The 16,747-nt window shown below is 43.9% G+C and overlaps 1 protein-coding gene across 2 annotated transcripts in view; it reads left to right on the top strand.

Annotated features, from left to right (window-relative positions):
* Nucleotides 1–16,747, top strand: part of UNC5D (unc-5 netrin receptor D) — a 597,176-nt gene that overhangs the window by 372,280 nt on the left and 208,149 nt on the right. For both annotated transcript variants that reach the window (XM_065899869.1, XM_065899868.1), the window contains exon 4: nt 9,203–9,306. In XM_065899869.1, coding sequence (XP_065755941.1) covers nt 9,203–9,306 — 104 coding nt within the window. The remainder of the gene's footprint in view (nt 1–9,202; nt 9,307–16,747) is intronic.

The following is a 16,747-nucleotide window of genomic DNA, read 5'->3' as shown; positions in this document are numbered from 1 at the left end:
TGTCTTTTGGTGGGAGCATTTAGTCCATTCACATTTAAGGTAATTATTGATATGTATGTTCCTATTTCCATTTTATATATTGTTTTGGGTTCGCTACTATAGGTCATTTCCTTCTCTTGTGTTTCGTGTCTAGAGAAGTTCCTTTAGCATTTGTTGTAAAGCTGGTTTGGTGGTGCTGAACTCTCTCAGCTTTTGCTTGTCTGTAAAGGTTTTAATTTCTCCATCAAATGTGAATGAGATCCTTGCTGGATAGAGTAGTCTTGGTTTCAGGCTATTCTCCTTCATCACTTTCAGTATGTCCTGCCACTCCCTTCTGGCTTGTAGGGTTTCTGCTGAGAGATCAGCTGTTAACCTTATGGGGATTCCCTTGTGTGTTATTTGTTGTTTTTCCCTTGCTGCTTTTAATATGCTTTCTTTGTATTTAATTTTTGACAGTTTGATTAATATGTGTCTTGGCGTGTTTCTCCTTGTATTTATCCTGTATGGGACCCTCTGTGCTTCCTGGACTTGATTAACTATTTCCTTTCCCATATTAGGGAAGTTTTCAACTATAATCTCTTCAAATATTTTCTCAGTCCCTTTCTTTCTTTCTTCTTCTTCTGGAACCCCTATAATTCGAATGTTGGTGCGTTTCATGTTGTCCCAGAGGTCTCTGAGACTGTCCTCAGTTCTTTTCATTCTTTTTTCTTTATTCTGCTCTGCAGTAGTTATTTCCACTACTTTATCTTCCAGGTCACTTATCCGTTCTTCTGCCTCAGTTATTCTGCTATTGATCCTATCTAGAGTGATTTTAATTTCATTTATTGCATTGTTCATCGTTGCTTGTTTCATCTTTAGTTCTTGTAGGTCCTTGTTAACTGTTTCTTGCATTTTGTCCATTCTACTTCCAAGATTTCGGATCATCCTTACTATCATTATTCTGAATTCTTTTTCAGGTAGATTGCCTATTTCCTCTTCATTTGTTAGGTCTGGTGGGTTTTTATCTTGCTCCTTCATCTGCTGTGTGTTTTTCTGTCTTCTCATTTTGCTTATCTTACTGTGTTTGGGGTCTCCTTTTTGCAGGCTGCAGGTTCGTAGTTCCCGTTGTTTTTGATGTCTGTCTCCAGTGGCTAAGGTTGTTTCAGTGGGTTGTGTAGGCTTCCTGGTGGAGGGGACTAGTGCCTGTGTTGTGCTGGATGAGGCTGGATCTTGTCTCTCTAGTGGGCAGGTTCACGTCTGGTGGTGTGTTTTGGGGTGTCTGTGGCCTTATTATGATTTTAGGCAGCCTCTCTGCTAATGGGTGGGGTTGTGTTCCTGTTTTGCTAGTTGTTTGGCATAGGTTGTCCAGCACTGTGGCTTGCTGGTCGTTGAGTGAAGCTGGGTGCTGGTGTTAAGATGGAGGTCTCTGGGAGATTTCCGCTGTTTAATATTATGTGGAGCTGGGAGGTCTCTTGTTGACCAGTGACCTGAAGTTGGCTCTCCTACCTCAGAGGCAGAGCCCTGACTCCTGGCTGGAGCACCAAGAGCCTTTCATCCACACGGCTCAGAATAAAAGGGAGAAAAAGTAGAGAGAATTAGTAGAAGTATGTGGAAAGAAAGAAGGAAAGGAGGAAAGGAAGGAAGGAAGAAAGAAGCAAAGAAGGAAAGAAAGGAGGGAGGGAGGGAGGGAGGGAGGAAGGAAGGAAGGAGGGAAAGAAGGAAAAAAAGACAGAAAGAAAGATGATACAGTAAAAATAAAATAAAGTATAATATAGTTATTGAATTAAAAAATATTTACAAAAGAAAAAAAAGGGACGGATAGAACCTTAGGACAAATGTTGGAAGCAAAGCTATACAGAGAAAATCTTACACAGAAGCATACACATACACCTTCACAAAAAGAGGTAAAGGGGGAAAAATCATAAATCCTGCTCCCTGAGACCACCTCCTCAATTTGGGGTGATTCTTTGTCTAAAGGAGGGAGGGAAGGAAGGAAAGAAAGAAAGAACGAAGGTAAAGTATAATAAAGTTATTACAATTAAACTTAATTATTAAGAAAAAGAATTTTTTAAAAAAAGTCATGGACGGATAGAGCCCTAGGACAAATGGTGGAAGCTAGAGTATACAGACTAGATGTCACACAGGAGCATACACGTACACCTTCACAAAAAGAGGAAAAGGGAAAAAAATCATAGATTTCGCTCCTAAATTCCACCTCTTCAGTTTGGGATCATTCCTTGTCTATTCAGGTATTCCACAGATGCAGGGTATATCAAGTTGATTGTGGAGCTTTAATCCGCTGCTTCTGTGGCTGCTGGGAGAGATTTCCCTTTCTCTTCTTTGTTTTCACAGCTCACAGGAGCTCAGCTTTGGATTTGGCCCTGCCTCTGCGTGTAGGTCGCTGGAGGGCGTCTGTTTTTTCGCTCAGACAGGACGGGGTTAAAGGAGCCGCTGATTCGGGGGCTCCGGCTCACTCAGGCCGGGGGTTCGGGGGGGAAGGAGGGGCACTGCGTGCGGGGCGGGCCTGCGGCGGCAGAGGCAGCGTGACGTTGCGGCAGAGGCCGGCGTGACGTTGCACCAGCCTGAGGCCCGCCGTGCGTACTCCCGGGGAAGTTGTCCCTGGATCCCGGGAACCTGGCAGTGGCGGGCTGCACAGGCTCCGCGGAAGAGGGGTGTGGAGAGTGACCTGTGCTCGCACACAGGCCCCTTGGTGGCGGCAGCAGCAGCCTTAGCGTCTCCCGCCCGGCTCTGGGGTCCGCGGTTTTAGCCGCGGCTCGCGCCCGTCTCGGGGGCTCGCGCCCTCAGCCGCGGCTCGCGCCCGTCTCTGGGGTTCGCGCTTTTAGCCGCGGCTCGCGCCCGTCTCTGGAGTTCCTTTAAGCAGCGCTCTTAAACCCCTCTCCTCGCGCACCAGGAGACAAAGAGGGAAGAAAAAGTCTCTTGCCTCTTCGGCCGGTGCAGGCTTTTCCCCGAACTCCCTCCCGGCTAGTCGTGGTGCACTAACCCCTTCAGGCTATGTTCAAGCCGCCAACCCCAGTCCTCTCCCTGAGCTCCGTCCAAAACCAAAACCCGAGCCTCAGCTCGCAGCCCCGCCCGCCCCGGTGGGTGAGCAGCAAGCCTCTCGGGTTGGTGAGTGCTGGTCGGCACCGATCGTCTGTGCAGGAATCTCCCCGCTTTGCCCTCCGCACCCGTCGCTGTGCACTACTCCGTGGTCCCGAAACTCCCCCCTCCGCCTCCCGCAGTCTCCGCCCGCGGAGGGGCTTCCTAGTGTGTGGAAACTTTTCCTCCTTCACAGCTCCCTCCCACTGGTGCAGGTGCCGTCCTTATTCTTTTGTCTCTGTTTTTTCTTTTGCCCTACCCAGTTACGTGGGGAGTTTCTTGCCTTTTGGGATGTCTGAGGTCTTCTGCCAGCCTTCAGTAGGAGTTCTGTAGGAATTGTTCCACGTGTGGATGTATTTCTGGTGTATCCGTGGGGAGGAAGGCGATCTCCGCGTCTTACTCTTCCGCCATCTTCAAGGTCCCCCATTTATTTTCTTTGGGCTTGTTGTCTCCTTCTAAATTTCCAATGATATTTAAATCATATTTCTCTATCTCAGCATTCTCTTTTGTTATTTATTTCATCTTTTTTTCTGGTAAATTCATTATCATTTTATCATTTTCCTCTTAGCTCATTTATTCAACTTGTGTTTATTAAGAACCTTCTCTGTATCAGCTGGTTAGTAGGCACTGGGACTATAAGGGTGAACATCTCAGACATAAAGCCCACATTCATTGCACTGATGATCTAGTGAGGAAAACAGATATGGAGTAAGCAATTAGAGCCCTACTAGAGGACATTTCTTTTTTTATATGTAAATTTATTTATTTATTTATTTATTTTTGGCTGCATTGGGTCTTTGTTGCTGTGCGCGGGCTTTCTCTAGTTGCAGCGAGCAGGGGCTACTCTTTGTTGTGGTGCGTGGGCTTCTCGTTGCAGTGGTTTCACTTGTTGCGGAGCACGGGCTCTAGGCGCATGGGCTTCAGTAGTTGTGGCACGTGGGCTCATTAGTTGTGGCTCGCGGGCTCTAGAGCGCAGGCTCAGTAGTTGTGGTGCATGGGCTTAGTTGCTCAGCCGCATGTGGGACCTTCCCGGACCAGGGCTCGAAACCGTGTCCCCTGCATTGGCAGGCAGATTCTTGACCACTGCACCACCAGGGAAGTCCCTAGACCACGTTTCTTAAACTGGGTTTTGCTAGATGCTAAGCCATTGCCTTCTATCTCAAAAACCACTGGTTTGTAATTTGTAAAGCTAAGGCTGGGACTTCCTTGCCAGATCCCGGCTCCCTGTAAGGTTCCACCAATAGGGGGTGCCACAGGAGACTGGACAGTGAAATAGGGAGGAAGGCTACTTCTTTCTGTTCATTTTCTGTCTTTGTCACCATCTTCCCAGCAGAGTTTCTTTATGTTAGAAGTGGCAGTTTCCTGTTTTGCACTTATTTTAAGTACTTCCAGATCCAGCTTTATTATGCTCTCCCTCTCCATCCCCTTTCCCCAAGAGATGCCAGCACCAGACTGGTGGACAGTCTTTCTTCAGAGGTCTAGGTCTTGATGCCTTGGGTCCCTCTTCCAAGTTCCTGAGGTGCCAGCACCAAAACCCAGTGCCCTCTCCTTGGAGAACTGAGCCATCTCTAAGCTTCAAAGTTCTATAACCCCAGCCTCTTCCCTTTGTTCCCCCATTCCCCATCCTTCCTTAGGGTGGGACCAGTTCCTAGCAGTTCCCCTTTTGCCTTTTTAGTCCTTCAATTTTTACATTAATATTTTCTGTTAAAACATCTGGTATGCTTTGTTTTCCTGCCTGGATCCTGACTGATAAATCTGTCTTCTGTTTCACTAGTTCAGTTTTCAGCAGTCTTCAGTATGCTGTCTACCATCTCCATGATATATATATATATATATATATATATATATATATATATATATATATACACACACACATACACACACACACATATACACACATATATGTACACACACATATATACACACATATATATACACATATATATGCATATATATATATTTCTAATTCAGCAGTTATGTTGTTTTTTCCTTCCTGCATAGTGGCAGTTTTCTTGATCTCAGATGTTATCCTATTTATAAATCCCTACTCTAGATTCTCAGTTACTATTTCCTTTTGATTTTAAAGAACTTAAATTAGAAGTTATCTAAAAATGCCTCTTGTTTCCAGTCTTAGAGGAAGCCATTTAATTTCAGTTCTATGGTTTGTCTCCTTCATTTGTAGCATCATTCTTTTTATATGGCTGGGGATGCTTTTCCTACTATTAGAAGTTACACAGGTTTCTATCTGAATCTTTCAAGCCTTGGAACTAACATAGGCGATAAAAGTGTCTAGTTTGCCAATTCAGGAACTGATTAGGTTGGGAATTCCCTGGTGGTCTGGTGGTTAGGACTCTGCACTTCCAGTGCCAGGGGCCCAGGTTCAATCCCTGGTCAGGGAACTAAGATCCCGCAAGTCGTGCAGTGTGGCCAAAAAAAAAAGAGGGAGAGAAACTGATTAGGTTGGGTAACCTATCGTGAGAATCGTAGGTAGAATGGAAAGCATTTCCTTCTATGTCTAAGAATTTATTTCCATAATTTTTACTATTTTCAGTAGCTTTCTGGAATTTGTCTGGTGTGTTTGCCCTCCTTGCGAATCAGAAATGCCAGTGTTCCTGCCACTAGTATTAGGCACAGGCCAGGACTCAGTGTCACTTGGGTTTCTCATTTGGTGTGATATCTAGTGTGTGGGGGGCTGCTGTGATGAGTTGGATCCATATATATGACACCCCACTTGTTGCCTGACCCCCTACTCTACTGCCTTTAATCTTTGTATCTCCACATTTAGAAGTGTCCATATACTTCTTGTTGGAACCCTTCAAATGGTGATTGCAAATGTCAGTTGGGAAGATCAAGAAGTTGTGTGGGTCCTTCCTTCAATCTGATCCTGGCTGTATGAGATCTACTAGAAATTTCTCAAAGCTTCTTGTTTATAGACTATACCCTTTCCTACATCCCAGTGTCAGTACGGGGTTTTCCTTCTTTATATACATATTTGCTTAGCTAGTTCATTGAGTAGGTGGGAATGGAGAAGAAAAACGACTTCACACTAGTTTTTCATCAGCCAATGTAGTTACCGTAGGGGAGTGTGGAAGTACCCGAAAACTATACATTTTGTTACCTTTTCCATTTCTAGTGAGCCAAGAAAGGAAACAGAAGATAAAATAGAAATAGTATAGGACAAAATAGAAATTCTTGCTATTCATTTTCTGTGCTTCATTTGGTTGAATGCATATTATTTGGTGTTATCAAAACTGCAGTCATCATGTAGCAACACTGGATAAGACTTCCTTTAGAAAACAAAGCAATCAAAGAAAAGAAAAACATGGCAAACAAACAAAACAAAATTAACCACAAAAACACAACCCTTTCTTTCCATTAACAAACTGATGTGTCATGTAAGAGTCACTCATACTCTACAATAGATTCATTTCAATATAGAGTCATCCCCCTTATCTGTGGTTTCAGTTACCCATGGTCAACCTTACTCTGAAAATATTAAATGGAAAATTCCAGAAATAATTCATAAGTTTTAAGTCACATGCCATTCTGAGAAGCATGATGAAATCTCATGCCATCCAACTACATCCTGCCCAGGACAAGAATCATCCCTTTGTCCAGAGTAAACCGCCCATTCATCTCTAAGTAACCATCTCGGTTATCACATTAACTGTCCTGGTATCACAGTACTTGAGTTTAAGTAACCCTTCTTTTAATTGATAATGGCCCCAAAGTGCAAGGGTGGTAATGCTGGAAATTCGTATATGTCAAACAGGTGCTGAAAAGTGCTTTCTTTAAGTGAAAAAGTGAAAGTTCTTGACTTAAAAAAGAAAGAAAAAATTTTATGCTGAGGTTGCTAAGATCTATAGTAAGCACAAATCTTGTATCCGTGAAATTGTGAGAAGGAAAAAGAAATTCATGCTAGTTTTGCCGTCATACCCCATAATGGCCAGAATACATGATGAGTACTTCGTTAAGGTGGAAAAGCATTAAATTTGTACAACAAGGTATTTTGAGAGAGAGATTACATTCACGTAACTTTTATTACAGTATATTGTTTTGTTTTGGTTTGTTTTTTTGCGGTACGCGGGCCTCTCACTGTTGTGGGCCTCTCCCGTTGCGGAGCACAGGCTCCGGACGCGCAGGCTCAGCGGCCACGGCTCACGGGCCCAGCCGCTCTCCGCGGCATGTGGGATCTTCCCGGTCCGGGGCACGAACCCGTGTCCCCTGCATCAGCAGGCGGACTCTCAACTCTTCCCTGCGCCACCAGGGAAGCCCCTACAGTATATTGTTTTAATTGTTCTATTTTATTATTAGTATTGTTGATCTCTTACTGTGCCTAATTTATAAATTGAACTTTATCATAGGTATGTACGCATAGGAATAAACAGTATATATAGGATTTGGTACTGTCTGTGGTTTCAGGCATCCTCTGGGGTTCTTGGAATGTAACCTCCATGGATAAAGGGGGGTTACTATAGTCCTGATGAGTATATTAGTCATACAGAAAGGGGATTTCTGACTCAAGGATCCCTTGGGGGAGCGCAAAGGAGAATTTGTGGTCACATTTTGCAGGAAATGTGAGATTTTTCATTCTGGGGGTTGTTCACATTTTCATCACTTGTAATTTTGCCATCAGTTTTGTGAACTTCCTCACACCTGAGAGTCAGAAATTCTGAATTGTAAATGCTGTGGCAATTTACAGATCTCCAGTAGAAGGAAGCTTGGCTTTACGATTTGGGGGACAGCAGAGAAATGGGAAAATAGATCCTGCCACCTGCCTACACTGTGAGTCCTTGTAAGATCCTTTGCTTCCAGTATACTCCCGAAGATCTCCGAATAGACAGCACTACTGACAGAAGACGTCAGTTGCCTCTGGGAGGGAAAACATTAATAGTAAAATTCTGAAGAAAGTGAATACATAGATTGCTGTTCTTTTTAATCATGGCGTGTTTTTGACTTGCTAAAAACAAGTTTAATGTATTTATACAATTTGTAAAGATGTAACTGAGTCTGAAGCTCTGCTCTTTCCAGAGAACATATTTCATGTTATTGTAAGCACTAAAGAAAATTAAATCAATAAATCCACAGCCTGTAATTTGAGATCTTCGATTGAAGAAAACTACATTGTCCGGGAGGGAGGGGGAAATCTTCGAAAGACTTGTAAAACTGTCTTCGCTCCACCATCCCAGGCCTTCGAGTGCCAGTGGGCATTAAGCTCGTGCTGTAAAATTATAGAAGTGTTGTTATGACACCTCAAAAAGAAGCAAAGGCCAACTCCCACTCTTGTTAATGAAGCATATGCTTAAGTGGAAAGCTGTGCCAATGATACTCTTTCTCTCTTTCGAACTGGCCCTGTATCCTTTTCCCTGAGAAAGCTTTGCTGGTGAGCAGTCAGATACTGATGTCCAGACACTTGGTGAATTTTTCCCCATCACTGGCACTAATACTCTCCGTGACCACTGGCAAGCCAGTTAACCTCTCCAAGTGTCACCCTTCCATGTGCAAAAGGTTAATGGTGCAGCTTGTTTGCAAAGAGCCTGGAGCCTTCCATGAAACGCACTGCATGGATACCCAGCATTGCCGTTGGACTGGAGGGTGTTGTGTTTTTTAATTATATGTTTGGTTGGATAGGTTATAGATTTTGTTGTGGTTGAACGTAGCCTCTTCTCCCTGGTTACAAATAAAAGACTAGTAGGTAATCTCACTCCATTACCATCTTCTAGAGCTCCCTAGAGGGTTAAGGGAATGGCAGAGGTTACAGGTTAATAATGCATTCTTTAGTTAATAAAAAAAAAAATCACGTGCATCTCAACTGCATAATAGCTGTGGATGGCAAGTTATTAGGCCAAGTGCTTTATGAGATACTAAGTAGGTAATGCTGGCAAAGACTCATGAAATAATGACGTTTTTTCTTTTCCTGCTCCCCCAGTAAATCTTTTATCCTTCACCTCAATATAGAACATTAGGGACAGTTCCGTTAAGATTTCTTTCTTAACAAAAATGCTTGTGAATATTTAGGAACCCCTGAAACCAGTGACGTGTGTGTGTATCTAGGTTGTGACGTTCGGCTCACTATTGTAACCTCTGGAGCAAACGTGGATCCTACTGGCCCCAGAGCAAAGTGTCATATGTTTCACGTTCTTTGCAGATTTGCGGAAGAACTTCGAGCAAGACCCGCAGGGAAGGGAGGTTCCCATCGAAGGCATGATTGTACTGCACTGCCGCCCGCCTGAGGGAGTTCCTGCTGCCGAGGTAAGACCCGGCCTGTTCCCAAGAGGGAGGGCCCGAGCCCTGTGTGCTACAGGTGATGAAAGCCGGCCTGGGTATGGCCTTGTTGCTGCCTGGCCCCAACTGCCAAAGATGGTGAAGAGACCGTTGGAAATAAGTTGGAAGAGGAAATTGTGTCTCCTCTCATTTCTTGTTGACACAGGCTCTTGCTAGGCAGCCCGGGTAGGATTTGCTCTGTGCCTTTGCTTTTGGGGACCTCAGTGGTACAGGCAGCATCTTCTGTGTCCTCCATCTGACCTTGGCTTCTGGATCAATCTAACAGGCAAATTCACGTGAAAAAGTGCAGAGAGAAGGAGGTCAGGCCCTAGTGCCAAGTTCCATGGGTGTCTGCACTTACTCATCCTCTGTTTGCTTACGGGACAAACATTCCAGGAGTTTTTGTTGTGTTTTAGGTGCTGCGCTGGCATAGGGATGCAAGAAGTGTTGAAGCCACAGGTCTCTGATCAGTTATCCATTGTTCATAGTGAGGCAGCAGGAATCCAGAGTCACTGTGGTTTTTGCTCCTTGTTTTCTAGAAATTTCTATCATATGGTTAGAATATAATTATTAGTAATAACACATTGTGGTAGTAGAGATGGTGTCCTTTCAGTCACTATTAAAAGAGCTTCTCATGGGTTAGTAATACGGTTATTAAGGCAGTATTGTGTGGGGGTACTCAGAAGTATAAAGAATGCTTGGTAGAATCCTGTGTTTATAAATGTAGGCCTGAGTCAAGCAGTCGATAGGCCAGCTGTGGCTTCTCTCTGGGAAGCTAGGAAACTGGCCGAAGAGCCGTCGTTTAGTCACTGAGAAGTAGAGAGATTTAAAAAACAACAAAAAAGGATCCTTTGCCTCGCCTTTTAGCAAACATTGCTATGGGATTTTGCATTTGGAAGGACAAAGGAGTCGAAAGTATCAAAGGGAATGAAAAAACATACACACTTGCCAATCTAGACAGGAAGCCTGCAGGGTGGACACTATTCAAAACTCAAATGCTTCCCTGAAATGAAGTAAACGGACTTGAAAATTAAAGTGAACATTCCATGCATGATGTGAAATGATGAGAAAGGAAAATGCTTACTTTTAGATTTGTATTGGGTTGGCCAAAAAGTTCGTTTGGGTTCTTCTGTATGGAGAGTGTGCCCTGGATTCCCGAGCAGGGGGACAGGCAGCAGGGCGTCAGTGCCCGGGTGAATGTCAGTCTCGTTGAGGATGCCCCATGTGCTCCTGGGAGTCTGACTTGGGTACCAGCAGTTTGCTGTAGTCACCACCGTCTCTCATAACCAGGCTTCCTTCCAGGCCTGGGCTGGGTCACTCTGTCAACTTTGCCAGCATCAGAGAGGAGTGAAGACAGAAGGAAGGTCATGGTTTTATTAGCTGTCCTGTGAGAGCGGAACATTCTCTAGATGTCTAGAAATTAATTTTTACAACTGGAGGAGAACTTAGATATTTCCCTGGCACAGCCTTTGCAGTTTAGAGGCAAGAAAACTGATGCTCAGACCCAAGCCCCACCAAAGGTCTTGCACCTATTTAAGTGATAACTGTTCGGTCTTCCAAGAGATCCCCAGAGCACTCAGAGTAAGAGTCTATTTCATTTTGGCACCTTATGTGGTCCAGCATGACCTAGCCTGCTTTTGCCTCTGACCGCATCTTCTGCTCCTTCGCTTCTGACCCTGCTATAGCCACACTGGCCTCCTCACTCTTCCTCAGCTGTACCAGCCATGAAACTGCCCCAGGGCCTTTGCACATGCTGGCCCCTCTGCTAGAACACTCTTCCCCAGTTACTACATCGATTCATCCCTTCCTTCAGGGCTTGCTTAGGTATCACCTGCTCAGTGAGGCCTGCTCAGGGCACTCTGATGAAAATGTCACTTCCCTATCCTATGTGTGTACTTTCAAGCCCCTTTCTCTGCTTTATATTAACTCAGCTCTTAGCACAAACATACTGTATTTATTTGGCTTATTTTCTGTCTATTAGAACTTATGCTCCATGAGGGGAATTTTGTTCACTTTTTATGGCTGTATCCCCAGAACATAAAACAGTGCTTTTCACATCCAGGTGTTCAATAAATATCTGTTGAATATGAATGAAAAATTGTTTCCTGCCTTTATTCCTGAATATTTGAGCTCGTACCAGGACTAGCCCCAGACTAAACTGTGAAATACACTAGACTCTTGTTTTTCTCCTATTCTGGTACTAGAAAATGGGTAAGACCTTCTTCACTCGGTCTTTGAAGACATAAGTAGAAACAAAGAACAAAGGAGAGAAGGGTAAAGAATGTGCAGTCTGGAAAAGTATATAGAATAATAGCCAAAGGGGAAAATACAACTTGGTGTGTAAATGGGTGCAGGAGTGTGTACACATGCATGCACACCCACACACGCACACTGAAGCATCTTCCCAGAGGCTGCAAGGATTTAGGAATTCTAAGGACTCTGAGGCTCTCTGGGGAAAATAAAACTTGGTGTGTAAATGCGTGCAGGAGTGTGTACACGTGCATGCACACCCACACACGCACATTGAAGCATCTTCCCAGAGGCTGCAAGGATTTAGGAATTCTAAGGACTCTGAGGCTCTCTGGGGCCGTGGTCGGGAGGGAGGAGTCCTGTGTGGAAAGGGGTGAGCCTCTAGGAAGTAAGCAGCCTTCCTAGCTGTTCACCTACCTGGGAAAAGCTGAACTTGGGTTGAAGTTGAAGCAGCTCTTCGGACATCCCTCTGAAGGTTTCTTGCATCAGCACCCTGTTCTTGAAGGCAAATGAGTCGTGCCTATTGGCTCAATTCATTTTCCATCTTTATTTGCTTCTGATCTGCTTTTCAGCTGTAACCACGGGAGCAGATCAGGATGTGAAAAACTTCCAATAGTAGACACATTACTACAGACAGTTCACATGGTATTCTTGTCTCTGTATCTTCACGTGTCTGAGTTTTCCTCTTCTTATAAGGACATGAATTACTGGATTAGGGCCGACCTCAACCCAGAAAGGCCTCGTGTTAATGTTCCGGGTCACAGTACACCCTTTTCTGAGTAAGGTCACGTGCATAGTGTACGTGTGGACGTGAAATTTGGAAGGGGGCCACTCTTGAACTCAGTCCACTCCCCATTCCCCTTTTGACATCACATCACTCTTATTTTTAGGCATGTAGATGTCATTAGAAATAAATTTCAGAGCCAGGCTGGCTGAAAGTAAATAGAGGGCCATTTCAAGGAGCAGCTGTGGCTGGAGGATGGTTTAAAACAGAAATTCTGAGCTGAGGTGGAGGAGAAAGCTTTGTTTTCTACATTTTCTATTATAGATGAAAATAGAGAGCGTTTCAGCTACACTGTGGGTTAATGGCTATTGTGAGCCCCTAACAAGCTTTTATAGCATTATCTTAAGGCGGGAAAGCATCTGGGTTCCAAACACTTGAGTTACTTTGAAATTTCACTTATTTGTGAGCTGGATACTACCTATGTCTGTGCACCAGTATTTACAGCTGTTTTACTTTCAGCAATAGCTTACGCACTAGTTATTACCACCAACATCTGTGTTTTTGTTGAAGGGAAGGCAGACCCAGAGAAGGAAGCTGTGAGAGAGACGGACGCAGAGAGGGAAGGAAGGTGAAAATGTTCATACCTTCCACGGTCGGGGTCTCGCAGGGTGGAGATGTCTGCCAGTGCCTGTCGTGGGGTCTTCAGGTCTCAAAGAGTGTTTTTGTGCTTACTGACCTCATAGTCGTGCGAGGAACCTACAGTAATGACTCTTCGGAATGGCGGGAACTGGGAGCTGTGCTTGGAAATTGATTAGTTGTCACTGTGAAAGAGCATCAGTCAGAGTTACCTTCCCTGAGCAGACGGTGTTCCACCCTCTCCACTGCACCACTGGTTCCCTTCCTGCCCACCTCCTGTGGGACCCAAGGGGTCATCAGTAGAAGGAGTTGTGGCTGGCAGGGCTACTGATGTACCAGCTGTACCTGCAGTGGCGTAGGAGGTGGAGGTCTCCTACTTGGCACATTGAAAGGAACCTTGGGGGCAAGTCTTACTTTCACAAGACATATACGATTGTCTTCTCTCTGCAAGGTAGAACTTACTTGGCAATTAACTAACTCCATCTGTATGACCAGAGAAGGTAGTTTGTATAAGAACAGAAAGAGCTACCATTTATGGAGTCTCTCCGTGGGCCAGGCATTGTGTTCAGCACTTTCTCTGTGTTATTTCATTTAATTTGCAGAAGACTGCTGTGAGATGCTAGAAAGCTGTTGGTACTTTTCGTCCATCTTACAGAACTTGTCCAAGCTCTCGGATCACCAAGAAGCCAATTGAACCTTAAAGCTCAGACCTTTCTTTTCTTTGATAGTTTGTGTTTCTTTTTAGTGAGATGGTGGGTCTAGTTGGTTTCCCCCAGAGCCTTTATGAAGCTTGGGAGCCCCTGGGCCAGTGATGGCGTACCTGCTTGTTCTGCTTCCTGACATTCCACCCACCCTTAGACATAGAGTTTTTTGTTTAAAATCTCTTCTAGCTAATTTGCTAATCCTAAATCTGCTATAAATGCTGTGTTTCTTTGTTTGAAATAGGTAATCTGGTGATAAAAGTAAGAACAGAACACCTGAGAGAAAATAGAGGCTTTGGGAGCTGAGGAAACAAGCAGCCTGGAGCAGGGCCGCTCTGGAGTCTCTGTGCTCCCAAGGACCAGGAACCTGGGTTGGATGCTATCTGAGCAAATGAGAAGTACTGAATGTCTGCAGTTCCAGAGAGGGTGCCTTGGAGGGGAAGCAAAGGGAGCATATGAAGGGGAGAGGATAAGGGTGATCTCTACTCTCATTGCAGTTTTCCCCACATTTGGCCATGGCCCCGACAGATCTCCTTGTCGTAAAGGGCCCTGGATATATTCTGATGAGCACATACTGATGTCTGTATCACAGGGCTCTCTCTCCGTGGATACAGCCATGGCGTCTGGAAATGGTCGAAAGGGAACGGAGGGTTGTTAGTGTGGCATCGCGGGGGGAAAGTGTGAACTTCAGAGTCGAACGGACTGGGGTTCAACACTGACTAGCACTTCCTAACTTCTAGGACCTACAGCAGTACTAGCCACCCTGAACCTCAGAGTCCTCATCTGAAAATAGGAAAGGTACTTTTCCTGTAGGATTGCTCAAACCAGAGAAGAAGGAAACCCAAGAATTTGCAGAGCATCTAACACAGTTTCTAATACTGAATAAATAGTAGAGATTATTGTGACTTCTTTTCTTCCTCCTTTTCTAAAGCGTCACGAGCCTTTGATTCTCAGAGGAAGATGTAGGGCTCCATATGGTTGGGGATCCAGATTATAGCCGAAAACGCTTGCACTTTCTAACACATTCTGAGCCCCATGAAGAAGGTTGCTGCTAAGACCATCCCTTGTCACCGTGGGCTCCCCAGCCTGTGCCCTTTGTTCTTGCCTTTGAAGCTCATCAGAGGTTGAAGGCACCATAAAGTTTCCTGCTTTCCTCTCTTGTAATCTTGTGCGTGGAGGAAATAAAAGGTTATTTATAGAAGCTGGTGACTATCAATGTTTTTAACCTTGCTTATCCCATGAAAGAGTCTTATGAATGGCATTATTGTTACTAAAAACACTTTTTGAAAAACGGTATAGGAACTCGGAGGTTCTCACCAGACTCATATAGACACAGGTTTGATGAAATAATTGGTCGTACACTTTTCCTAAAATACCTGAAATGTGAACAGATGATAATTCAAGCTTTTCTAAATGCTATGAGCTCATCCTATCGCTAGATGTATTCGAACGTATTTGTTACTACAGTTGCTTTTAACCTTAACCTTGGGGCAGTTCTAACTAAAGATGGCAGCCTTTTAGTGTTTGACACCATTGTTTAGCTAAAACCAATTTGCTCTTTTCAAAACAATTCATTATCCCACGCTGCACTTTTTTATACTCCCCAGTTAAATGGAAAATCTATCTTTCATAAAAGTTAGAAATTATGTCCAATGAAAATCCGACATTTTAATGCTTTTCCACAGATTAAAATTGTAGAGTTCTCAAATAAACCCTGATTTACTGATGTTGGTTGTAAAATGGTTATTGCTGTTAATAAAGTCTGTAAATCTTAACAGGTTATATTTGCCTTGGACAATAAAACTTGCCCTAAAGGCTTCGTATCTAAGGCTAATTCTGCACACATCAAAGTAAACAGCCTCCTCAAAATAATTCAGTGTCTGAGAATTAAAGCCCAAAGCCAAGCAACTGACAGATTCTAGCCTTGAGCCACTGCATGCCGGGCAATCTTCTTGTTTTTATCTCTTTAAGGAGTCAAGAGGGTGCTGGAATTAGAAAGGTCAAGAAGGTCAAGGGCCATTGGCTATTGTGAATAGTGCTGCTATGAATATATGGGTGCATGTTATTTTCTTGCATTATAGTTTTGTCCAGATATGTACCCAGGAGTGAGATTGCTGGATCATAAGGCAACTCTGTTTTTAGTTTTTTGAGGAACCTCCATACTATTTTCCATAGCGAATGGATAAAGAAATTGTGGTACATCTATACAATGGAGCACTGCTCAGCCATAAAAAAGAATGAAATAATGCCATCTGCAGCACCCTGAGGTTATCATACTAAGTGAAGTAAGTCAGATGGAGAAAGACAAATTCCATGTGGTATCACTTACATATGGAATCTAAAAGATGACACAAATGAAGTTATCTACGAAACAGAAACAGACTCACAGACATGGAGAACAGACTTGTGGTTGCCAGGGGGGAGGGGTGGGGGAGGAATGGATTGGGAGTTTGGGGTTAGCAGATGCAAACTATTATATATAGAATGGGTAAACAACAAGGTCCTACTGTATAGCACAGGGAACTATATTCAATATCCTGTGATAAACCATGATGGAAAAGAATACGAAAAAAGAATGTGTATATATGTATAACTGAATCACTTTGCTCTACAGCAGCAGTTAACAACATTGTAAATCAACTATTCTTCAGTTTAAAAAAGTAATTTAAAAAAAGGTCAAGAGCCTTAGTCAATGTAGTGTGAGCTTGGAGAAGGTTCCCTTCTCTCTGCTGGCCACCAAGTGGGCTTTGGCATTCTTGTGTAAAAAGGGGAGGTCCCAGGAGCGGAATGAAAAAATGTATTTTCTGTTTCATAAAGTGTGTGAGAATCACACAAGTGTTAGAAGCCAAATTATTGGGGGCGGGGGAAGTTTAAGGGAAGATGATCATTCTCCTTCCGGATGCCCACGTGGAAATAAAAGTTTGTTAAAGAAGCTCTGTTAATCTTGGTAGACTTGGTGGACGTCTGTCCTAGTTTCTAATGTTCAGGCAATTTCTTTTTAAGTCTTACCTCCCTAAGGTAAAAGCTGAAAAACGAATTTTCTAGTCTTCTTGGTGGTTAGGCCCACTCATCAGGTGTTCTCACCCAAGATGGGATGGAGAAATGAGCGATGTGAGGT

The sequence above is a fragment of the Phocoena phocoena genome, chromosome 21 (assembly GCF_963924675.1).
Source record: "Phocoena phocoena chromosome 21, mPhoPho1.1, whole genome shotgun sequence".
Lineage (NCBI taxonomy): Eukaryota > Metazoa > Chordata > Mammalia > Artiodactyla > Phocoenidae > Phocoena > Phocoena phocoena.
Note: the sequence above shows the minus strand (reverse complement) of the source record. Positions and strands in the feature narration are given on the sequence as shown.